The sequence below is a fragment of the Ovis aries genome, chromosome 20 (assembly GCF_016772045.2).
Source record: "Ovis aries strain OAR_USU_Benz2616 breed Rambouillet chromosome 20, ARS-UI_Ramb_v3.0, whole genome shotgun sequence".
NCBI classification, from domain to species: Eukaryota; Metazoa; Chordata; class Mammalia; order Artiodactyla; family Bovidae; genus Ovis; species Ovis aries.
In genome coordinates, this window is record NC_056073.1 from 25,793,052 (window position 1) to 25,818,557 (window position 25,506).

The 25,506-nt window shown below is 39.4% G+C and overlaps 2 protein-coding genes across 20 annotated transcripts in view; both read left to right on the plus strand.

The window, feature by feature from the left end:
• LOC101121635 (butyrophilin subfamily 1 member A1-like) overlaps positions 1 to 12,451 on the plus strand; it is a 51,392-nt gene extending 38,941 nt beyond the window's left edge. For 8 of the 12 annotated variants that reach the window (XM_060403735.1, XM_060403739.1, XM_060403736.1 and 5 more), the window contains 5 exons: positions 6,778 to 6,798; positions 7,828 to 7,854; positions 8,356 to 8,382; positions 11,191 to 11,217; positions 11,390 to 12,451. In XM_060403735.1, the coding sequence (XP_060259718.1) occupies positions 6,778 to 6,798; positions 7,828 to 7,854; positions 8,356 to 8,382; positions 11,191 to 11,217; positions 11,390 to 11,913 (626 nt within the window). In that variant the 3' untranslated portion in view covers positions 11,914 to 12,451. The remainder of the gene's footprint in view (positions 1 to 6,777; positions 6,799 to 7,827; positions 7,855 to 8,355; positions 8,383 to 11,190; positions 11,218 to 11,389) is intronic. The other 4 variants (XM_060403737.1, XM_060403738.1, XM_060403744.1 and 1 more) reach the window with 1 other exon arrangement.
• Positions 12,452 to 23,162: 10,711 nt separating this feature from the next.
• Positions 23,163 to 25,506, plus strand: part of LOC105603754 (butyrophilin subfamily 1 member A1-like) — a 71,834-nt gene continuing 69,490 nt past the window's right edge. For all 8 annotated transcript variants that reach the window (XM_042237225.2, XM_042237229.2, XM_042237230.2 and 5 more), the window contains exons 1-2: positions 23,163 to 23,297; positions 24,102 to 24,225. In XM_042237225.2, coding sequence (XP_042093159.1) covers positions 24,183 to 24,225 — 43 coding nt within the window. In that variant the 5' untranslated portion in view covers positions 23,163 to 23,297; positions 24,102 to 24,182. The remainder of the gene's footprint in view (positions 23,298 to 24,101; positions 24,226 to 25,506) is intronic.

Below are 25,506 nucleotides of genomic sequence, written 5' to 3' on the forward strand. Positions count from 1 at the left end.
GAGACATCCTTGTCCCACCCAGGGGAGGGAATTAGCAGCAATTATTGACACAACAAATGAAAAAACCCTTCACCAACATAATTCCTAACCAACCCACTATACTAATAATTTCTAACTCCCCAAAAGAATTTGCCTTTAGTAAGTCTAAAACATCTTGTGCCTCTCAGGTTGGGAGGCTGTAAACAATCACGTGTGGCCAGACGAACCTATACAGGTGGGCTAGATAACCTTCAGAGGAGTCCATAAGCTGAAACACTCTTGTCACGCCCAGGGATTTTTATTGCCTTGGAGCTGCACGTTTACTCCTTCTCTGAGAGAAACGGTTATGGGGGAGAGCCCCCGTAAAGTCAGAGGTATAGGTGAGAGCAAAAAACAGACTCTGGTTTTGGGGTAGATGCTTGGAAACAGGGGGTTTCCTGAGGCTTGATCACGCCTTTGCATATGCCAAGCCTCCTTCCTCATGACCTTTGCCATGGGCAGAGTTCCTCACGCTGGCCCCCGGCAAGCTTCAACATCTGGATGTTCTTAGTTCACATATTGGTAAAGCCTCGCTTGGAGAATTTTGAGAATTACTTTGCTAGTGTGTGAGATGAGTGCAATTGTGTCATAGTGTGAACATTGCCTTTCTTTGGGATTGGAATGAAAACTAACCTTTTCCAGTCCTGTGGCCCCTGTTGAGTTTTCAAATTTGCTGGCATATTGAGTGCAGCACTTTAACAACACAGTCTTTTAGGATTTGAAATAGTTCAGCTGTAATTCCATCACCTCCACTAGCTTTGTTCATAGTGATGCTTCCTAAGGCCCACTTGACTTCACACTCCAGGATGTCTGGCTCTAGGTGACAGATCACATCATTGTGGTTATCTGGGTCATTAAGATGTTTTTTGTATAATTCTGTATATTCTTGCCACCTCTCCTTAATCTCTTCTGCTTCCATTATTTCCATACCATTTCTAGCTTAGGTTTTGCTTGTATAAGCTACCGAAACATTAAAGCCATTTTACTCTAATGGTCTGTGTTTAAATATGTAACACATATGACTATTGCTGCAGATACAGTTTTGGATAAATGAGTGCTTTTGCCATACAATTCCCTATCATTTTTTGAGCACCTGTCTTGTGTGTTGTGCATATTTGCATTTCTTTCTTATTCCTACATCTGGAACATATACCTCTGCTGCTTCATCTTATCTGAAGTTCTGTTTGTGTTTTTATGTATGTTAGAGTTGGACACAACTGAGCAACTAACACAGACACGCAGAGATTAGCTACATTTCTCGACCTTGGAGAAGTGACCCTCTGTAGGGAATGTCTTAGGTGTCTCAGTAGTGCACTGCCCTCGCACCACTCAAGGGTCAGGGATCAGCTGGTCCCAGGGTAGAGTCTGATCTGTTTTGTTTTGTTTCATTTTTTAATTTATTATTTAATGGGAGAAAATTGCTTGACAAGGTTTTGTTGGTTTCTGCCATACAGCAATGCTAATAAGCCATAACTATATATAGATCACCTACCTGTAGAGCCTCCCTCCCCTCCCCCCATCTCATCCCTCTAGGTCATCACAGAGTGCCAGGCTGGGCTTCCTGTGTTGCACAGCAACTTCTCACCAGCTATCTATTTCATACATTTGTTGTTCAGTCGCTCAGTTGTGTCCGACTCTCTGCAACTCCATGAATGGCAGACTCGTCAGGCTTCCCTGTCCTTCACTGTCTCCCAGAGTTTGCTCAGACTTATGTCCATTGAGTCGGTGATGCCATCCTATCATCTCATCTTCTGTCGCCCCCTTCTCCTCTGCCCTCAAACTTTCCCAGCATCAGCCTCCTTTCCCAGGGTCGGCTCTTCACATGGTAGTGTAAATTGCAGACTCAGTTCCTCTGACTGCGGGATTGTGGTTTTCTTGCTTCTGGCATCTGCTCCCTGGTAGATGAGTCTGGTCTAGAGATTTGTGCTTTCTGGCAGGAGGGGCCAATGCCTGACCACTGATGAATGGAGCTAGGCCCTGGCCCTCTAGTGGGCAGGGCCATGTCAAGGGGTATGTCTAGAGGTGGCTGTGGTCTTAAGAAATCTTTGGACAGCCTGTCTGCTGACTGGTGGAGCTGTATTTCCCTGAGTTGGTTGTTTGGCCTGAAGCATCCCAGCACTGGCTCCTACCATCTGTTGGATGGGGCCAGAACTTGGTGTTAATGAACTATGCAAGATGTCAGCCTCCAGTGAGAGTTCATGCACATGAATACTCCCCAGTATATCCACCTCTGTGTCTATTCCCCAGAGTAAGCTACAGTTGTGCCCCGCTTATGTTCCCAGGAGAACTTCCAAGACCAGCAGGTAAGTCTGGCCCAGGCTACTATGAAGTTACTGTGCCCTCAGTACTAGTACATTTGAGATTCTGTGTGTACCCTTTAAGAATGAAGCCTCTTTTCCCCCAGGCCTGTGGAGCCCCTGCAATTTAACCCCCACTGGCCTTCAAAGTCAAATAATTTGGGGGCTCCTCTTCCTGATACCAAACCCCCAGGTTGCAGAGACATGGAATTCAGAACTCTCACATTTGTGGGAAAACCTGTGCAATACAACCATTCTCTAGTTTTTGGGTCACCCACTCAGGGGATTTTGGACTTGATTATATCACAAGTGTGCCCCTCCTACCATCTCATTGTGATTTCTTCTTTGTGTCTTTAGTTATAGAAAATCTGTTTGGTAAGTCCCAGTCCCTTTTATTGATGGTTGTTTAGCAGATAGTTGTGGTTTTGATGTGCTCATGAGAGGAGAGGAGTTCAAGATTTTTCTACTCCACCATCTTGTAAGCAGTCTTTCTGCATTTTTTCTTAAAAAGGTGACAGTTCAATTGAAGATGAATGCTTAATATAATTTATCCCAGACAAATCTTATGATATCTCCTCTCAGGTTTTGTTTCCTGTCTTAGTACCTTCTTTTGTGTAAGGGGTGTGGGTCATGTAAAACACTATTGCCTTTTATTGGCCTTTGAGATGGCCTTTGAACCCTGTAGTTTCAACTTGTCAGGATGTGAGTCATTTTGAAAACTATGGATGTGTTTCAAATTTTTGTCCTTTTCCTTCCTGACATAGTGACTTGCTTTTAAATGAATTGGTTCTTTATTTTTTTTATTTTCTGCTAAGTATGAAAAATGAAAAAGTTAATCCCATTTTCTGTTATCTAGCCACTATGTCACCTCTTGTTGTTGTTCAGATGCTGAGTCATGTCTGATTCCTTGTGACTTCATGGACTACGGCACTCCAGTCTCCCCTATCTTCCACTATCACCTTGAGTTTGCTCAAATCATGTGCATTGAGTTAATGATGCTATCTAACCATCTCATCCTCTGTCATCCCCTCCTCCTTTTGCCTTCAACCTTTCCCAGCATCAGGGTCTTTTCCAATGAGTCAGCTCTTTGCATCAGGTGACCGAAGTATTGGAGCTTCAGCTTCAGCATCAGTCCTTCCAAAGAATATTCAGGATTGATTTCCTTTAGCATTGACTGGTTTGATCTCCTTGTACTTATTTCTTCAACTATCAAAGAACATTTTCTGCAATTCCAATCTACATATGCTTTAAATGATTTTTTCTAATGATCCTATGATTCTAACTGGTTTCGCATCTTCATTTGTTATTCAATTTTCACCATTATCGTTGGCATAATTTATCCTGCCATTCCAATCTATGTACACAGATCTTTTCTGTAAAATAAATTTTTATTAATAATATACTTTAGAAGTTTATGATATTTTTTAGAAAACTGTTGTGCTACCTTTATCCAAGATAAGCTCAGGTAATATTATTAGAGCCCACTTCTGCTGCTAAGCTGCTAAGTCACTTCAGTCGTGTCCGACTCTGTGCGACCCCATAGATGGCAGCCCACCAGGCTCCCCCATCCCTAGGATTCTCCAGGCAAGAACATTGGAGTGGGTTGCCATTTCCTTCTCCAATGCATGACAGTGAAAAGTGAAAGTGAAGTCGACCCCATGGACTGCAGCCTACCAGGCTCCTCCATCCATGGGATTTTCCAGGCAAGAGTACTGGAGTGGGGTGCCATTGCCTTCTCCAAGCCCACTTCACCTTCCTTTTAATATTTTATTTCCCTTCCTTTCCTTTCATTGTATAGAAATTATAAGATTTTCTTCACTGGAATTGTATAACAATATCCTCATTCTTCCCATGAGGAAAATTAGGTTAGAAGGCATACAAATTCAAGAAGGTTATAACTTGAGAGACATGAATGAGTATTAATAGATGGTTAAGTCTAGAGAATATAGAAATGATGGGAAAAAGAGGAAGCAGTAAAATTAACACCACCAAAGAGGTTTCTTCAAAGAATGTAGGAAAAGCACGTATGTACTTTAATGTCATCATTGTTGTTTAGTCCCTAAGTTGTGTCCAGCTCTTTTGCAACCCCATGGACTGTAGCCCACCAGGCTCTTCTGTCCTTAGAATTCTCCAGGGAAGAATACTGGATAGGGTTGCTATTTTCTTCTTCAGGGAGAGAATCTCCTGCAGCAGATTCTTTACTACTGAGCCACCAGGGAAACCCCGTACTTTTATGTAAATATTATATAAAAGTTTAAAATTTATAACATGCAAGAATGCCCAAGATACTTTTTACAACACATGAATTCTAGACAAGAGCTTATCTCTTGAAATATATATGTAAGTTTTTAAAAAGACTTTAGTAAAACCTGAAAGTGAAGTGAAAGTGTTATTCACTCAGTCATGTCTCACTCTTTACAACTCCATGGACTGTAGCCCACCAGGCTTCTCTGTCCATGGAATTCTCCAGGCAACAATACTGGAATGGGTATCCATTCTCATCTCCAGGGAATCTTCCCCACCCAGGAATCAAACCTGAGTCTCCCTCATTGCATGCAATTGTTTATCATCTGAACCACCAGGGAAATCCCATAAAGCCTAGAGTTGCATTATAGGAATAAGATTAAAAAGAAACTGCTTAAAGAATTATCTTCTAACATTTTTCTCATGTAATACTTGTATTACTTTATCTCCATTAACTTATATTTTATTATAAGTCCCTTCAAATACATGAATCTAAAATAAACATTATTTCATTAATATTCTGCTTGCTTATAAAATATTTATGTGCTGATAGTTCAGTTCAGTTCAGTCGCTCAGTCGTGTCTGACTCTTTGCGACCCCATGAATCACAGCATGCCAGGCCTCCCTGTCCATCACCATCTCCCGGAGTTCACTCAGATTCACGTCCATCAAGTCAGTGATGCCATCCAGCCATCTCATCCTCTGTCGTCCCCTTCTCCTCCTGCCCGCAATTTCTCCCAGCATCAGAGTCTTTTCCAACGCGTCAACTCTTCGCATGAGGTGGCCAAAGTACTGGAGCTTCAGCTTTAGCATCATTCCTTCCAAAGAAATCCCAGGGTTGATCTCCTTCAGAATGGACTGGTTGGATCTCCTTGCAGTAAATGGTGTACTTATATGTAAGTCAATAGAAATGGAAGGTTCATTACAGTCGTAACTTCAATTCTTTGAACTTATTCTGAGGTATATGATAAAATTGAGTGTGTGAGTTTATCAAATCTAATTTTAAAAGTTCTCTCAACTGACAACTCAATTAAATTTCATTGCACTATTATTCAATGTAAATAGAAACCATCAGACTTCAGAAAAGATTGTCAGTTCAGTTCAGTGGCTCAGTTGTATCAGACTTTGTGACCGCATGGATTGCAGCACACCAGGCTTCCCTGTCCATCACCAACTCCCACAGCTTGCTCAAACTCATGTCCATCGAGTCATTGATACCATCCAACCATCTCATCCTCTGTCATCTCCCTCTCCTCCCACTTTCAATCTTACCCAGCATCAGGGTCTTTTCCAAAGAGTCAGTTCTTCCCATCAGGTGGCCAAAGTATTGGAGTTTCAGCCTCAGCATCAGTCCTTCCAATGAATATTCAGGACTGATTTCCTTTAGGATGGACTGATTTGATCTCCTTGCAATCCAAGGGACTCTCAAGAGTCTTCTCCAATACCACAGTTCAAAAGCAACAATTCTTCGGTGCCTATCTTTCTTTATAGTCCAACTCTCACATCCATACATGACTATTGGAAAAACCATAGCTTTGACTAGTTGTACCTTTGTTGGCAAATTAATGTCTCTGCTTTTTAACATGCTATCTAGGTTGGTCATAGCTTTTCTTCCAAGGAGCAAGCAAGCAGCTTTTAATTTCATGGCTACAGTCACCAAAGATTGTACTTAAACACTGTAGTATTTGCTTTCTTAATGGCTATGACATCTTCTAAAAAGATATTCTCAGGACTTAGTGTTTGTTGACTACAATTCACAAAGTGTTTTGCTTAAAGACAACTGGTTTAATCTGACATAGAAAGACTTGCAAAATTCAAAATCAGTTTCAACATGCTACTATGAAGATAACACTTGTTATGGAATTATTTTATTCCTTTATTAAATATGGATTTTGTCCAAATCTTCAATTATGAATGTCCTTAATACTGTTCATAAAATATGTACTTATGGGATAAAATCCTAGTTAGTTTTTCTGCCCTAATCATCATCATTCTTCTTTATTTATTCAACTGGGGAAATTCACTTCCTTTTCTGTTTTTGAAGATAGAACTGTGCTTCCTTGGCTTTTTTTTTTTTTTCAGGAGTTTTTGTTTGTTTGTTTGTTTCTAATCACATTCATCCTTCCAGTTTACTATGCAATGGAAATTTTCTACTCATTTTCATTTTCTATATTGGTTTCTCTTGATATTTACATGAGATTTCCATTTTATTTTTCAGAAGATCTTCAGAAAGAAATTGGTAACTTTTTTCTGACATTCTTTTTTACTGATATATTTCTTTGAAAATAAATTTCCTGTCTCATTACCTCTTACTCACTCCTGTTTTGCCTTTTTCTTCTTGTGGGTTTCAAATTACCCTATCTGTTTTCTTTTTAGCTCCCTGAACTGATTCCATGTTAAGTTCCCTTTTCATTCTCTCAGCTTTTGTTCACTTCCTTTCCTTTCTATGCTTTATTTTTATGCTTCTTCTATTAATATATTCCAGGTGATTACTGGAATTTTCTAGTAATTCATTTTACAGTAGTTAGTTTTACAGTTGGTGAGATAAAGGAGATTAAGCTAAGAATGATGACAGAAAGTTTCTTTTAATTTGGGTTCTTCAACATGTGCTCTGATATGGAGTACCCATTGTTTTATGCATGATACTGTGCTTGTTTTTATGGGAAAGTTAAAACTCCAAAGTTGCTGAGTGAGATAAATTCCTTTCTTTTGTTTGACCTGTATGTTATGCTGTATATATTGTCAAGTTAATCTTGAGACTTGCTAGTCCATTTCTCTTGACTATAACTCAAGTGATTTAAGGTGTATAAATATTTTTTGCATGACTTTGCCTGATTTTTTTCCAACCATAATTATTGTTGTTCTTTTATTTTTGTTTTCACCTTTTCAATCATTAATACTTCAAAGTCTTTAAACATACTTTTTTTCACTCAAATAAACTTCATTTTTTGTAAACCTAAAATTTAAAGTTATTTTCCAAGTTATTCGTACACTATTTTGGTACTATTTCATAAGAATTATTAAACCCTCATATCCCTTCATATCAAATTATATTCTTCAAATTGTAGGAAGGTTTTCAGACATAGTAGGCTTCAGAGATTTCTTTAGTTGCCTTTAAAATGGAAGTTACTTGGTCAACTTTCAGACACTACTAACATTGGCACATGTATGTGCAGATGTATGACTTTACTTGAATCTTTTTTATGATGTTAAGAAAACATTAGTTAACATTATATATGTGTATATATACTTGTTTGTTTTCTCTCAGATAGGAGGAAAGCTCAGTTCAAATTAGGTGAGTAAATCTTATTTCCCAAAAACTTCTATTCTTCTAAATCTCAGATTCTTCCACTGTAGAAATTGAATAGGATTTAGAAATGCAAAAAAATGCTTATAGTAGGCAAAAAGCATTTGAAGTGTTATCTTCCTAAATTCTAGTAATTCCAATAAATTATTTTCAAAAGACAAACCACCAGTGATTCAGCATGTTCTTCCTTCTCTCCCCTTCCTTCCAAATCTATTTCATGTCCTCTCCTTCCCACTTCTCCTTCATCCCTCCCACTTCTCCTTCATCCCTTCCACTTTTTATTGCTTCTATGTTTCCTTCTACCTTCCACCTGATCATTTTTATCACTGAGTTTTCTAAAAATGGATTATGAGAATATAGGATAAAAAAGAGGAAGTCCAAAGAATTCAGAAGAAAATGTATGACAAAGACAAGGAGAAATGAAAAAGACAATGAGGAAAACAAAAATAGAAGAAAAAAAAGTAAAGTTTCCTATTTTGTTTTTTGCAGGCTGGAGAGAGTCAACATTATACCCTGGTGAGTGACATGGATTCTGATAAAGACTGTCCTATTGCAAAATATATTTTAAATGAATACCTACTGAGTGCAAAACAATACAATAAAAATAAATGAAACTCCAAAATATGCATTCTATGAACTCAATAGTTTACTCAGTATTTTAAAAGACAATAATGTATTTAAAATATTAAATTTTAGCAATTTGATTGCTAATCAAATTTCTATTTGATTTTTTAATAATTGAGGCATAGTTCAGTTCAGTTCAGTCACTCAGTCATGTCCGACTCTTTGTGACCCCATGAACCACAGCACGCCAGGCCTCCCTGTCCATCACCAACTCCCGGAGTCCACTCAAACCCATGTCCATCGAGTTGATGATGCCATCCAATGATCTCATCCTCTGTTGACCCCTTCTCCTCCTGCCCCCAATCTTTCCCAACATCAGGGTCTTTTCCAGTGAGTCAATTCTTTGCATCAGATGGCCAAAGTACTGGAGTTTCAGCTTCAACATCAGTCCTTCCAATGAACACCCAGGACCGACCTCCTTCAGGATGGACTGGTTGGATCTTTTTGCCGTCCAAGGGACTCTCAAGAGTCTTCTCCAACATCACAGTTCAAAAACATCAATTTTTTCTGCACTCAGCTATTTTTATAGTCCAATTCTCACATTCATACATGACCGCTGGAAAAACCATAGCCTTGACTAGACAGACCATTGTAGGCAAAGTAATGTCTCTGCTTTTGAATATACTGTCTAGCTTGGTTATAACTTTCCTTCCAAGGAGTAAGCATGTTTTAATTTCATGGTTGCAATAACCATCTGCAGTGATTTTGAAGTCCAGAAAAATAAAGTCAGCCACTGTTTCCACTGTTTCCCCATCTATCTGCCATGAAGTGATGGGATCGGATGCCATGATCTTAGTTTTCTGAATGTTGAGCTTTAAGCCAACTTTTTCACTCTCCTCTTTCACTTTCATCAAGAAGCTCCTTAGTTCTTCTTCACTTTCTACCAGGCATAGTTGGCTTACAATATTACATTAGTTTCAGGTGTACAACATAGTGGCTTCAAAATTTTGTAGGCTATACTCCATTGAAGTTATTATAAAAATTGGCTATATTCCGCATGAAAGAAAGAAAGGGAAGTCGCTCAGTCATGTCTGGCTCTTTGTGACTCAGTGGACTGTAGTCTGGCAGACTCCTCCGTCCATGGGATTCTCCAGGCAAGAGTACTGGAGTGGGTTGCCATTTCCTTCCCCAAGAGATCTTCTGGACCCAGGGAAGCATATTTCTCATGCTGTACAATATATCCTTTAGGTTTATTTATTTTATACATAGTAGTTTGTACCTCTGAAACCCTGATATTATTCCTCACCCTTTCCTCTCTCCATTGATAATTATGTTTGCTCTCTATATCTGTAAGTCTGTTTCTGTTTTGTTACATTCACTCTTTTATTTTTTAGATTCCACATACAAGTGATAACATACTCTATTTATCTTCCTCTGTCTGACTTATTTCATTAATAGTAATACCCTCCAGTTCCATCAATGTTGTTGCAAATGTCAAAATTTCATGTATGTGTCTATATATACACACATACAAAGGAACAGTATTCAGTATGTGTATATATAAATATATATATACACACAAAGAAACAATATTTAGTCATTTTTAGGATATATAAATATATATATATATATATATATATATATATATATATATATACTAAATTCAGGTGTAGTATGAACAACGGGGTGCATGTACCTTTTCAAATTTGTGTTTTCATTTTCTTTGGTTATACACCCAGGTTTGGAATTGCTGGATCATATTTCAGTTCTATTTTTAGTGTTTTGAAGAACCTTTATACTACAGCATATTCAAAAACAGAGATATTACTCTGCTGACTAAGGTCCGTCTAGTCAAGGCTATGGTTTTTCCAGTGGTCATGCATGGATGTGAGAGTTAGACTGAAAAAGGCTGAGCACCGAAGAATTGATGCTTTTGAACTGTGGTGTTGGAGAAGACTCTTGACAGTCCCTTGGACTGCAAGGAGATCCAACCAGTCCATCTTAAAGGAGATCAACCCTGGGATTTCTTTGGAAGGAATGATGTGAAAGCTGAAACTCCAGTACTTTGGCCACCTCATGTGAAGAGTTGACTCATTGGAAAAGACTCTGATGCTGGGAGGGATTGGGGGCAGAAGGAGAAGGGGACGACAGTGGATGAGATGGCTGGTTGGCATCACTGACTCAATGGACATGAATCTGAGTGAACTCTGGGAGATGGTGTTGGGCAGGGAGGCCTGGCATGCTGTGATTCATGGGGTTGCAAAGAGTCGGACACGACTGAGCAACTGAATTGAACTGAACTGAACTATACTATTTTTCCACCAGTTTACATCCATCAACCATTTACAGGTTTTCCTTTTCTCCACATCCTGGAAAACACTTATTATTTGTTTTATTATTTTTTAATTGACATCTCTAATCATGCTCTGAGGATAAGTATAAGATTATCTCCTATAAAGTCTGAGGAAACCACAAGAAAAAGAATTTATTAGGTCAGACATATCATAGTCTCTATTTCTTTTCCAAAATCTTAAATAGATTATGGACACTTATCCTATGGGAATGTTGGTTGAAGAAATCAGTTCTTCAAGCCAGACATACTTTAACAGACTGTGAAAAAAGGTGCAAGTATATCAAAGAATATTTTCTTTGGTTATTATCATTCATAAATTAATCCTTGAGAATTTATACTCATAATCTGAGCAGATGGATGTATTTATCTATCAGATGGGGCTTCTCACATTCATATGTTCCTTGCAGATTGGAGGAAAGAAGAGTTCCAAACTGGTGAGTATGATGCTCCAGGAGGGACCCTGCTCCTTGTGGGGTAAGAAAGGAAGACGGGTGAAGATGACTTGGATCTTCCCAGGGCCAGAGAAGTTCTCACAGAATGGGGACCCTCTGGCCCAGGCCTACTGAGACTCTTTCTATAAACATCATGGTCTAATTGTTTTTGCAGTAAATGTGACTCTTGATGAAGCCACTGCTCATCCCAGACTCCTCCTAACTGAAGACAGGAGAGGAGTAACCTTGCAGGAAATACAGCAAGATCTACCCAGCTCCACACAGAGATTTGTCTCCATTCCCTGTGTGCTGGGTCAGCCACAAATCTGTTCGGGGAGATACTACTGGGAGGTGGAAGTTGGGGACCTGCATTCCTGGGACCTGGGAGTTTGTAGGGATAGTGTATCAAGGAAGGGGACTTTCCAAATGTCCCCACAGAATGGTTTCTGGGCCATTAGGCTCTACCAGGAGGATTACTGGGCCCTTACCATTGCAGAAACTCATCTTACTCTAAGAGAAAAACCCCTTAGTGTGGGGATATTCCTGGATTATGAGGCTGGAGATGTATCTTTCTATAATATGACAGATGAGTCCCACATTTTCACATTTTCCAAACAGACATTTTATGGTGTCCTAAGACCACTTTTCAGACTTTGGTCCCCTAACTCTGGCCCCTTGACCATTGTCCAGGTGGAGTAGAGCGCACTGATGTTGTAATTCATGTGCCTACGCCTCCATGAGAAAGTACAACATTGGGCCCAAGTGATCATTATAATTCTCCCCACTGGCCGCAAAATGATTTTTTTCCCCTCCTGCATACTGCTTCACTCTCAAGGTGAAGTTCTGTGAGACTGACTGATTGTTGCCTCTCATATCACTTCTTACTTCTTCCTTAATTATAAACTCCTATTATTACTATATCTGTGACAACCTAGTATAAAGATTAAATTTTCTAGACTACCAGCTGATTATCACTAAATGATGACCAGTGCATTATAAGATTAATTATTCTGTGTAATTTCTGCGATGTTTCTTTAAAGGAAAACTATGTGCTTTTCTCATTCTGTTTGCTTTTTATGATGCCTGAAATCTATCATTAATGAAACATCTGTGACCATGTAAAAGTCATGGATGGCAGATAAGATACAATGGCTTAGGTTTTTGATAACTTGTGGAACTACTCTATTACTCAGTTCCTAAATTATCTTCAGTGAGAAATAAACTTTTATCTCTCTAAGCTTTTTATACTTTGGATTTTTGTCATTTATAATTGAATTTAATCCTAGCTAGTATACCCTCCCTTTAAGGATGGCAACAGATGACACCCACAGTTGAATATTTAAGTGAAATAGTAGTCATAAAGTACTGTACTTGATTTCTTAGCAACTCCTATTCCTCCAGTGTATGAGTCAAGTTAGGGTCTCCCAATTTCTCCTGACTCATCAGACCCTCCTGACTTCACTTCCTTCTCTTTCATATTTAGATGCCAGGCAGGGTTAATAATTTTAAGTATTCTTTTACTAATAAGTGAAAATTCCTGATCTCATTGTCCTTTCACATCTGCTTGGAAAGAAATCCCAAAATGAATGAATCTATTATTCATTTCTCATACTGGAAGTTGAACATGCTATAAAACTCCATACAGATGAGAAGAGTGGTTACTCTATACATGTGTAGTAACCTATCACAACTTGGGCACTAGCACTGTTGAAGGCACTCTTCTATCTGGCAATCTTCCCATGTGTCTCCAGTCATTTACAGTCCCTTGCCTTTGCAGTCAATTTCATTAAAAATTCCACTTTTTAAAACTTCTAACTCTACTCCCACCTAATTCTCAATATAAGACTGCATTTCCATTTTGAAAGAACAGTAAAGATAATAACAAATAGAATCTATCAGAGAGGAATTGTCTCATCGTTGTAATGACAAATATAGCAAAATTATCTAAATCTCCCAACTCTACATTACTCCTCCCTCACTGTTACATCAAGAGAAATATCCCTCTTCCTTTACAGGGAACACCAACCTATCTCTTCTCTCTACCCATCGTTCCATCTTGTACTATCTTACATGGTACTAAGGTCCATCAATTATTCCTCTCAGTGTTCTGACTAGTTTTTCTAGCATAAACTTAAAATTTTAACCTTGTCCATCTTAAAATCAAAACAATGCAATTTCCCATCAACTCTACATCTTTGTATTAGCTCTTTTGACTCTCTTTCATAATCAAACTCCTCAAAACACTTATCTTAAGTCTCTATTTATATTTCCCTCACTTTATTTCCTTTTTAGTATACTCTATGATATGCAAATCCTCACCACCAATACCTCACTGTGTGACCTTATTTGGAAATAGGGTCATTGTAGATATAGTTAGTTAAGATGGCATAGAACGGGTGCCTAAATCAACATAACTGGAGTCCTTATGCAAAGGGAAAATTTGGACATAAACATGCACAGAAAGAACAGCTTGTGAAGGTTGGAGTTTTGCTGCCACAAGGCAAGGAAGGTCCAAGACTGCTGGCAAACCACCTGAAGTTTAAAAAAAGGCTTGGAACCAATCTTTTTCTAGCACCTTCAGATGAAGCATCACCATGTCAACATCTTGAACTCAGACTTTTGGCCTCCACAACTATATTAAAATAACTTCCAACAAACACTTAAACTACTCAGCTTGTGGTATTTTGTTGTGGTATAGTAGAAGGTGTAGCAAACAAATACAATTCTCTTTTGTTAAATACAATCTGCTCATTTGTCTTCTTTAATAAAAATAATCCAGAAGTATACTCTTTGTTATGGAAACCACAATGGATTTCTACATTTACACAAATTTCATGCCGTGGTTGAAAATCAACATAGAGAAAATGTACCCTAAATAAAGTAAGAATTCTGAAACTCTGATAAATCCATACAAGGTACTTAATTCTGTGATAATTCTGAGAAGAAGGTTTGTTGAGATGTTATTTGCATACCATACATTCATTCAAGTGTTCATTCATTCTAAAAAATCAACTCAATAATTTTTAACATATTTACATAGTTGGGCAATTATCACTGATCCAATCATAAAGGATTCCATCTCCCCAAAAGAGCTCTTGCTTTCATTTTCAAATAATCTTTGTCCCCAGATCCAAGGATCACTAATCTATTCTCTCTATATATAGATTTGCCTTTTCTGGATATACACAGTTGCAGTCATATAATATATGGTCTTTCATGTCTAGCTTCTTTCACTTTGCATAATGTCTTAGAGACACACACTTTTTCATATTTCAGTGGTTTGTTCCTTTTTGATAGAATTTATCTTGGAGAAGGAAGTGGCAACCTACTCCAGTATCCTTGCCTGGAGAATCCTGTGGACAGAGGAGCCTGGTGGGCTGCTGTTCATGGGGTCGCACAGAGTCGGACACGACTGAAGCGACTTAGCACGCATGCATGCATGCATTGGAGAAGGAAACGGCAACCCACTTCAGTATTCTTGCCTGGAGAATCCCAGGAACGGAGGAGCCTGGTTGGCTGCCTTCTATGGGGTCACATAGAGTCGGATAAGACTGAAGCGACTTAGCAGCAGCAGCAGTAGCAGCACTGTATGGATATACCACATTGTGTTTATTCATTCTTCAATTAAAAGGCATTAGAATGCTAACATTGTGAAATTTATAAACAATGGATATTAGATGAGTGAGGAGGCTGACTGGACCACTCTTTCAAAGAAACATTAACTTGTAAAATGTAAAAAGAAATCAGTTCAGGTCAGCTCAGTAGCTCAGTCATGTCCATCTCTTTGTGATCCTGTAGACTGCAGCACACCAGGCTTCTCTGTCCATCACCAATTCCTGGAGCTTGCTCAAACTCATGTCTATCAAGTCGGTGATGCCATCCAAACATCTCATCCTCTGTCGTCCCTTTCTCCTCCTGCCTTCAATCTTTCCCAGCATCAGAGTCTTTTCCACATCAAGAAGAGTCAGTTCTTCACATCAGGTGGCTAAAGTATTGGAGTTTCAGCTTCAGCATCACTCCTTCTAATGAATATTCAGGACTGATTTCCTTTAGGATTGACTGGTTTGATATCCTTTCAGTTCAAAGTCTCTCAAGAGTCTTCTCCACTGCCACAGTTCAAGAGCATCAATTCTTTGGCACTCAGCTTTCTTTGTGATCCAACTCTCACATTGATACATGACTACTGGAAAAACAGCAGCTTTGACTAAACAGACCTTTGTCAGCAAAGTACTATCTCTGCTTTTTAATATACTGTCTAGGTTGGTCATCAGAGAAGGCAATGGCACCCCACTCCAGTACTCTTGCCTGGAGAATCCCATGGATGGAGGAGCCTGGTAGGCTGCAGTCCATGGAGTCGAAAAGAGTCGGACACGACTGAGCGACTTCACTTTCACTGTTCACTTTCATGCATTGGAGAAGGAAATGGCAACCCACTCCAGTGTTCTTGCCTGGAGAATCCCAGGGACGGCAGAGCCTGGTGGGCTGCCGTCTATGGGGTCGCACAGAGTCGGACATGACTGAAGCGACTTAGCAGCAGCAGCAGCAGCTAGGTTGGACATAGCTCTTTTTCCAAGGAGCAAGCATCTTTTAATTATATGGCTGCAGGCACCCTCTGTAAGTGAATCTGGAGCCCAAGAAAATAAAATCTGTCACTGCTTCCATTGTTTCAACATTTATTTGTGATGAAGTGATGGGACTAGATACCATGATCTTAGTTTTCTGAACGTTGAGCTTTAAGCCAGCTTCTTCACTCTTCTCTTTTATTTTCATCAGGAGGCTCTTTGGTTCCTCTTCGATTTCTGCCATAATGGTGGTGCCATCTGCATATCTGAGGTCATTGCTATTTCTCCCTGCAATCTTGATTCCAACTTGTGCTTCATCCAGCCCAGCATTTTGCATGATGTACTCTGCATATAAGTTAAATAAGCAGGGTAACAATATACAGCCTTGATGAACTCCTTTCCCAATTTAGCCAGTCCTTTGTTCCATGTCTGGTTCTAATTGTTGCTTCTTGAGCTACATACAGATTTCTCAAGAGGCAGGTTAGGTGGTCTGGTATTCCAATCTCTTGAAGAATTTTACAGTTTGTTACTGACTATTGGCATAGTCAATAAAGCATAATTAGATGTTTTCTGGAATTCTCTTGCTTTTTCTATGATCCAATGGATGTTGGCAATTGGATCTCTGGTTCCTCTGCCTTTTCTAAAACCAGCTTGAACATCTGGAAGTTTTCGGTTCACATAGTGTTGAAGCCTCACTTGGAGAATTTGAGCATTATTTTGCTAGCGTGTGAGATAAGCACAATTGTATGGCAGTTTGAACATTCTTTGGCTTTTCCTTTCTTTGAGATTGGAATGAAAACTGACCTTTTCCAGTCTTGTGGCCACTGCTGAGTTTTCCAGATTTGCTGGCATATTGAGTGCAGCACTTTCACAGCATCATCTTTTAAGATTTGAAATAGCTCAACTGGAATTCCATCACCTCCACTGGCTTTGCTTGTAGTGATGCTTCCTAAGGTCCACTTGACTTCACACTGCAGGATGTCTGGCTCTAGGTGAGTGATCACACAATCATGGTTATCTGGGTCATGATCTTTTTTTGTATAGTTCTTCAGTTTACTCTTTCCACCTCTTCTTAATATCTTCTGCTTCTGTTAGGTCCTTACTATTTCTGTCTTTTATTGTGTCCATTTTTGTATGAAATGTTCCCTTAATATCTCTAAGTTTTATTGAAGAGGTCTCTAGTCTTTCCCGTTCTATTATTTTCCTCTATTTCTTTGCATTGATCTCTTAGGAAGACTTTCTTATTTCTCTCCTTGGTATTCTTTGGAACTCTGCATTCAGATGGTTATATCTTTCTTTTCCTCCTTTACCTTTAGCTTCTCTTCTTTTCTTAGCTATTTGGAAGGACTTCACAGACAACCATTTTGCCTATTTGCGTTTCTTTTTCTTAGGAATGTTCTTGATCACTGTACAATGTCATGAAACTCCATTCATAGTTCTTCAGGCACTCTGTCTAACAGATCTAATCCCTTGAATCTATTTGTCACTTACACTACTTAATCATAAGGGATTTGATTTAGGTCATACCTGAATGGTCTAGTGGTTTTCCCTACTTTCTTCTATTTAAGTCTGAATTTTGCAATAAGGAGTTCATGATCTGAGCCACAGTCAGCTTCCAGTCTTGTTTTTTCTGACTGTATACAGCTTCTTTATCTTTGGCTGCAAAGAATATAATCAATCTGATTTTGGTATTGACCATCTGGTGATGTTCATGTGCAGAGTTGTCTCTTGTGTTGTTGGAAGAGGGTGTTTGCTATGACTAGTGTGTTCTCTTGGCAAAATTCTGTTAGTCTTTGCCCTGCTTCATTTTGTACTCCAAGGCCAAACTTGCCTGTTACTCCAGGTATCTCTTGACTTCCTACTTTTGCATTCTAGTCCCCTATGATGAAAATGACATCTTATTATGGTGTTAGCTCTAGAAGGTGTTAGTTCCAAAATTCTGGTGTTAGTTCCAAAATTGCAACTTACTGTTGAACAACCATCGGATGGAGAATGTTGGATCCCACCAAAAAAAAAGATACCCCACATCCAAGGGCAAAAGAAAACCCCCATTAAGATGGTAGAAGGGGAGAAATCACGTTTAGAATCAAACCCTATACCCACCAGAGACACTCAGAGGGCTGAAAAGAAATCCTTGTGTGCATCAGGATCCAGAGGCTCCACAGAGATTGAGCCAAACCTGCCTTTGAGTGTTGAGTGTCTCCTGCAGAGGCGTGCATCAGCATTGGCCTGCCACAGGGACAGGGGCTCTGGCTGCAGCAGACCTGGGACACACAGCATGTGGCATAAGCCCTCTTGGAGGAGATCGCCATTAGCCCCACCATAGAGCCACTGAGCAGATGACCCACAAAATGCAGAACACTGTTAAGAAAGTTCTAGTACCCACAACAGATTTTCCAAAGTGGGGATCTGGAAAAAGGACTGAGAACTCCCAAGGAATTTTACTTTGGAGGCCAGTGGGATTTGATTGCAGAACTTCCACAGTACTGGGGAAACAGATTCTTGGAAGGCACAAGCCAAATATTGTGCACACTAGGACCCAGGAGAAAGGAGCAGGGTTCCAAGAGAGTGAGCCAGACTTGCCTGTGAGTGTCCAGGAGTCTCTGGTGGAGGCGTGGGTTGACTGTGGCCTGCTGGGGGGTCAGGGGCACTGAATAAGTCCTTTTAAAGGAGGTCACCATTACCACCACTAACCTTACTATAGTTTGGCCTCAGGCCAAACAACAGGGAGAGAACACAGCCCCATCAACAGAAAACTGGATTAAAGTCTTACTAAGCACTGCCCCACCCATCAGAACAAGATCCAGATTCCCCCACAATCAGTCTCTCCCACCAGGAAGCTTCCACAAGCCTCTTATCCTTATCCATCAGGAGGAAGACAGAAGGAAAATCACAGTCACAGAAAACTAACCAAACTAATCACATGGATCACAGCCTTGTCTACTCAATGAAACTATGAGCCATGCTATGTAGGGCCACCGAAGACGGACAGGTCATGGTGGAAAGTTCTGACAAAACATGATACACTGGAGAAGGGAATGGCAAACTACTTCAGTATTCTTGCCTTGAGAACCCATGAACAGTATGGAAAGACAAAAAGATATGACACTGAAAGATGAGTCCAAATGCAGTACTTGGGTGCAATCTCAAAAATGACAGAATGATCTCTGTTCATTTTCAAGGCAAACCATTCAATTTCAGAGTAATCCGGGTCTATGCCCCTACCACTAATGCTGAAGAAGCTGAAGTTGAATAGTTCTATGATGACCTACAAGACCTTCTAGAATTAATACCAAAAAAAGAAATGTCAGAATCTTTAACAGAAGGCAGGTTAGAAGGAAGAAATTTTGTTTGAGCTTATTTTGAATAGCTTTGCTTAATTTTATTCTGTTTTTAAATGGGAAATATAAGAACACATATTTATATAGAAAGGAGAACAGAGTGAGAGATGGAAGAGACAGGGGAATGGTGTTATCCGAAGTGATTGTGCTTGGGAAAGAATATAGGAAGTGATATTTCACTCTCTAGTGAGGGCTGCATAAGAGAACGAGTGTGTGTGTGTGTGTGTGTGTGTGTGTGTGTGTGTTTTCATACTCAGTTCTGTCCAATTCTTTGCAACCCAGTAGACTGTAGCCCACCAGGTTCCTCTGTCCATGGGATTATCCTGGTAAGAATACTGGAGTGTGTTGCCATTTCCTCCTCCAGGGGATCTTCTCAACCCAGGGATCCAGCCCATAGCTCCTGCAGCTCCTACATTGGCAGGCAGATTCTTACCACTGAGCCACTTAAGAAGCCCCACAAAAGAGAACACATGGTGGAAAATATCATCAAGGCAGAAGAACATTACTACCAAATGATGAGTAAAGTAGTCATTTCAGCTACAGTTATGAGTTGACTAAACTAATCTATGCAAGGTTACATCCTGTGGAGAGTGAATGCTTTTGGAGGACAAGACTCTCAAAAACTGGTAGAAACATCATGAGAACAGAGGGAACAACACGTTCTGGGGAGAGGGGCATCGCTGAGTGTCTAAGACAATAAACGAGTATGAGAAACTGTGGAATTGTTTGTGCAGATAAATCATAAAAATGGTTCCAGTCGCATTTTTGCCTCTTCTTGTGTGCCGCCACTCGGCCTTTTCAAGAGTGGAGCTCAAACACTTCCAAGTCACGTGAAGTTTGTGTCTAATTATTACAACCCTAGATTGAGCCCAGAGTTGTGACCCTATAGAAAAGTGTTGGTCGCTCAGTTGTGTCCAACTCTTTGTGACCCTATGGATTATAGCCCTCTAGCTCCTCTGTCCATTCTCTAGGCAAGAATACTGGAGTGGGTTGCTATTCCCTACTCCAGGAGATCTTCCCCACCTAGGGATCGAACCCGGGTCTCCTGCATTGCTGGCAAATTCTTTACCATATGAGCAAAAGACCTAGAGGATGCCTCTCTTTACATGTAGTACTGATGACATCCATAATCAACATTATATCTTGATGCAGAAATGGCCTTCCAACATTCTGTCAGCTCCTTCCAGATATTTACTCTTCAGACTTTCTCAAAGTTTCCTCTAACCTGTATTATATTTAACTGTTAAATTATTTTCAGATCTCCTTTTCTCTCATTGTGCTTGTGCACCATTTCTGTCATGATTTGCCTCTGAAATGTCCTAATATGTTTAAGAACCTGGAAAATTTTCTCTGTTTTTAACAATGAAACATGTAAAAGTTCCTCATCAAATTACTTTTCCAGCAATAAAAACTATATCTTTCCTTACCCTTCCCTCATGGACAAAGGTCAACCAATTTACAGCCCAGATATCTTCACCAAGTCCTAAGTTGTGGCTGATTTATTGCTGCAATCATTAGCAAGTAGGCAATAAAATCTTACATAGCCTTTTCTCATTATCTAAAGTAAGGTGTTTAAAGATAAACAATAACCCAAAAAGGAATTAAAAAAAAAAAAAAAGACAGAGAGACAGGCACCTTATGACACTCGGCAGACAGTTCATGGAGAGCAAACAGAGATGAGAAAATCAGCAAACTCTAGGGGGAAAACAATTTGCAGATTATTCTATATGAATTACTTTTAAATATAAGTGGCAAGAGAATGGTAAAGACAGTAAATATAATGAAAAATGAAATTCATTCATTCAATTGTTCATTTGTTCTAAATGTAATTACTAGGTTTCTACCCTCTTCCACTTTGTGCAAGCCAGTATAAACTAACAAAATTAAAACAAGCTTGCAATCAAGGAAATTGTTTCCTGAGCATTAGGAGAGACAAATAAATTATTGTCCCTTGATTTGACATGTGACTGAATTCTATTATTTGAAATAAATTTTCAGGAATCACTATGTAATTGGAGAATATATATGTGTGTATATATATATATATACACACATATGCCAGAAACTTAAACAGAAGGAAAATTACACAGATAGAATATTGATATATGGGAACAAGACATAGTCTCAAATCAGGGAAACCTAAGCAGTTGTCTTTACCTAGAGAATTCAGGATTTAAAGCAAAAAACTTCCAGAAATGTCTTTATAATTTTTTTCTTTTTGGAGCTCTCCCTAAAGGTAAGTGGTAGAGAAACCAATTGCCATTCTTCTATCAGCAGTAACCAAATCTCCCACCTGAGCAGCTTAGAATAATGGTGGGTTTACATGTGTCCATGCTAAGTCACTTCTGTCATGTCAAACTGAGTGTGACTCTATGGACTGCAGCCTGCCAGGCTTCTCTGTCCATGGGATTCTCATGGAAGAACACTGGAGTGGGCTGCCATGCCCTCCTCTAGGTGATCCTCCCCATCCAGGGATCGAACCCATATCTCTTACATCAACCTGCATTGGTAGCTGGGTTCTTTACCACTAGCACCACCTGGGAATCCCAAGTGTGGTAGAAATTTCCAATATTTTTGATGGAATTTTTATAGTAGGAGTTGGCTATTACTTCTTGCCTTAGATTTTTCCTATTTAACATTTTTTGTTTGACATTGGCCATGGAGCTAACAATTTGTCCAGTAAAAGGGAGTTATTAGCAATCACTAGATAGGCTCAAAGAGACGAGGTAGCCACAGGTGCTGCACAGCTGCAGTCCATAACATCCTTCAGATCCATGAAATTCTCCAAAGTAAGGGAGAGGTTTTGTGATGTGTTTGCCTTTCTGGTGTCCCTTGTGCTTTCAAGACCATTGAAATCTCTTCTTAATCTTGTCCATCTAAAAGAAAGAAAGAAAGTGAAGTTGCTCAATCATGTCAGACTCTCTGCAACCCCGTCGACTAAAGCCTACAAGGCTCCTCCATCCATGGGATTCTCCAGGCAAGAATATTAGAGTGGGTTGTCATTTCCTTCTCCAGGGGATCTTCCCAACCCAGGGATGAAACCAAGGTCTCCTGCCTTGCAAGCAGACGCTTTGCCCTCTGAGCCACCAGGGTGCATCCTCCAAATAGCCTAGTTAAGCAGTTTTCATCTGCAAAGATTCCTGTGTGGATATTTTCTCTAATATGAAAGCAGGAGGGGATACATTGGGAATTTGCTGCACTAAGTCACCCAAATTGCCATGTGAGAGGCAGGACCATGTAGAACCTTCTTAGACCAGGAGGAAACAGCTCCAAGGCCTAAGAAGTGCATGATGTTGACATAAGTATGGAGCCTGGGAGCCTTGCAGGTCAATTACAGTGGTTAGCAGCAGCAGCAGCAGCAGCAGGGATCAAATGCAAGGAACCAGGAGATATCTTATACATTCAGTTCATGATCCCAAGAATTTAGTTTTTGTCCTAATGGATTAAACTGAATGGAGATGTTCCAACAACACATGAAGGGTTGATGGTTCCTGTGTTCTTGCCTAGATCAATCATTAGAGTTCTAATTTAATTTTATGGTCTGAAAATATGTAATTCGTGGGAATATCCTGGAGAAAATAAACTCTTTGGTGATTGTCAATATCTGCATCAGCTTTTTGAATGAAAGGGCTAGAAATATTTATGGGGCTGGGGATGTGGAAATCAGCTATTTTCAATGTCCTGGGTAGATTTTCCATAAAGCGTAGGGTTAATAAGGCTAAGACTGCAAAAACTTGTAGAGGTATACACACATTCCTTCCTCTGATTAAAGTAAATACATAAATCTCAGAAGCTGGTGTGAGAATGTATTGTTTAAATCTCTACTGTATGCTATAAACTTTAAAATAATAACAAAAGTAATAAAAGCAGGGGAAAAAAGGCAGTCTGTGTCTGTGTTCATATGAGAACATACCTATTTGGATTAAATACTTGGCTTTATGGTCATGTGAGGGTTTTATTATGGTCCCATGAATGGAAAAGAGCAAAGTGCAATCTAAAGTCCCCTCCCAGCTACCTTGTGTCTTTGTGCTATGCTTCTGTTCCTATTGGTTGGAGTGCATAGAGGGGAAGCAACTCAGTGGTCTGACTGACGCTTCTAGGGCTTCAGGGGAGGCTTAAGAGAAGAGAGATGTTCAGTGTGTGCTAATAAACTGATATTTTCTGTTGGTGATTAAGCCAGGTAAGTATAAAAAGAAACTTTTATCATGTAGAAGGGCACTGGTGGCGTGTGTGTGTGTGTGTGTGTGTGTGTGTGTGTGTGTGTGTGTAAAGGATCTGAGAAAGGTCCATAGACACAGCAGAAACTCTAAGAAAAAGGACCTAAATTTAGCATCTTATGATTTGTCTATCTTTGTTCTGATTTCTTTCTTTCCCTAGTTAGAAAACATTAAAGTTTCTTCTAGAAAAGCTGTAATCTTCTCCAATCTCAGATATTAGGCTTTTATCTTACTCTCTCTGGTCCTCAGAACTTATTTATCCCTAGTTGGTTCTGGATACATTTCATGTTCCTTGCATTATCTCTACATCTCTCGGTTTTCTTTCCATCACTGTCTATCCAGGAGAGACATGTATCCTGTGTCAGAGGAGAGCACTGAGTCTTTCATCTGCATTTCCTCCTCTGAACTCAGTCACTCATCCAAAACGAATGTGAGAATTCATTCAGGCAAGCCTTCTTCTAAAGGTCTGGAATCTTTCCTAGACCTCTTCCAGCTTCTCATACCTCCTTTGGGAAGGAAAATGGAATGAGAGCAGGTCTGTGGTCAGGTGGAGCTTCCCTCACTCCCATGTGCTGGTGCTGTCAGATGAGGTTACCTCACTCACAACACAGGACCCAGGAGAGAAGTTCCTTCTCATCCCAGCCCCTCCTTGAATTCCCACCGTGGGCCAACCCAGATCCAGCAATCTTCCCTTGACTCCCCAGGGAATGATGGAGGTCAGCATTCCTGAGGAAAATGGACCTGAGCTGTGATTTTTCTGTTTACAGGAAAGAAGGGAAGAAAATACTGTTTTGTATATAGGAGCCAACTAAGAGATCTCTGGAGTTCCATATTTCACATCTGACATTATGATTAAATTACCCACTGTCTCTTTGGCTGCTATAGGATATGGTAAGTTTTAAAAAATGAGTGCAGTGATAGATCTGAATATTTATAATATTAGACTTCTGCATGGTGCCAGAAAATATCTTAACAATGTTTTAGCATATCTGAAGAAAGCAATTTATATGGACCCTATCTGATAAACTCACTTTATCATTTCATCATTCAGTGGTCATATAAAATCTGTATTAACTCTGGGAATCAACATTGTCAAAGACATCAGGTTATATTTTCCAGAATCTGCAGGGTCTCCAAACTCTAATGGAGAAGGAATGATTAAATAAATAAAAGACTTAGGGAAAGGAAAGCTTTGTGAAATGTAGCAATTATTTTACTTTCAAATATATAATGGACTATCTAGTTTGATGAACAGTCAACTGAGGGGATTACTGCTGCTAAGTTGCTTCAGTCATGTCCGACTCTGTGTGACCCCATAGACGGAAGCCCACCAGGCTCTCAAGTCCCTGGGATTCTCCAGGCAAGAACACTGGAGTGGGTTGCCATTTCCTTCTCCAATGCATGAAAGTGAAAAGTGAAAGTGAAGACGCTCAGTCCTGTCCGACTCTTAGCTACCCCATGGACTGCAGCCCACCAGGCTCCTCCGTTCATGGGATTTTCCAGGCAAGAGTACTGGAGTGGGGTGCCATTGCTTTCTGCAAACTGAGGGGATTACTCAGGCAGAATTAGGACTAATCTGTATGAATTATTTTTTTAAGCCACAGTAAATTTTTACTTTTTTTCAATTTTTTTCTTCCAGGTTTATTAAAAGTTAATAGGCAACAGTGTATAAGTTTAAGGCATACAGCATCTTTTGCCTTTCATTTATCATGAAATGATTATCACAATAATTTTAATGAACATCCTCATCTCATATAAATACATATTTATAAAATAGGAAAAATTTTCTTGTGATGAGACCTCTTAAGATTTATTCTCTTAACAATTGTTCACCTATAATGTAGAGCATTGTTAATTATCTCTATTATGTTGTAAATTATATCCTTAGTAGTTGTGCTGGGAAAACTGGATAGCTACCTGTAAAAGAATGAAATTAGAACATTTTCTCACAAAAAATAAATTCAAAATGGATTAAAGACCTTAATGTAAGACCAGAAACCATGAAACTCCAGAATACATAGGCAGTACACTCTTTAACATGTTTTAGCAATATTTTTTTAGAACTTTCTCTTCAAGCAAGGGAAACAAAAGCAAAAATAAACAAATGGAACCTAATTAAGCTTAGAAGTTTTTTTTTTTTTTTAAGAAATTAGTTTGTATAGAATACAGCAA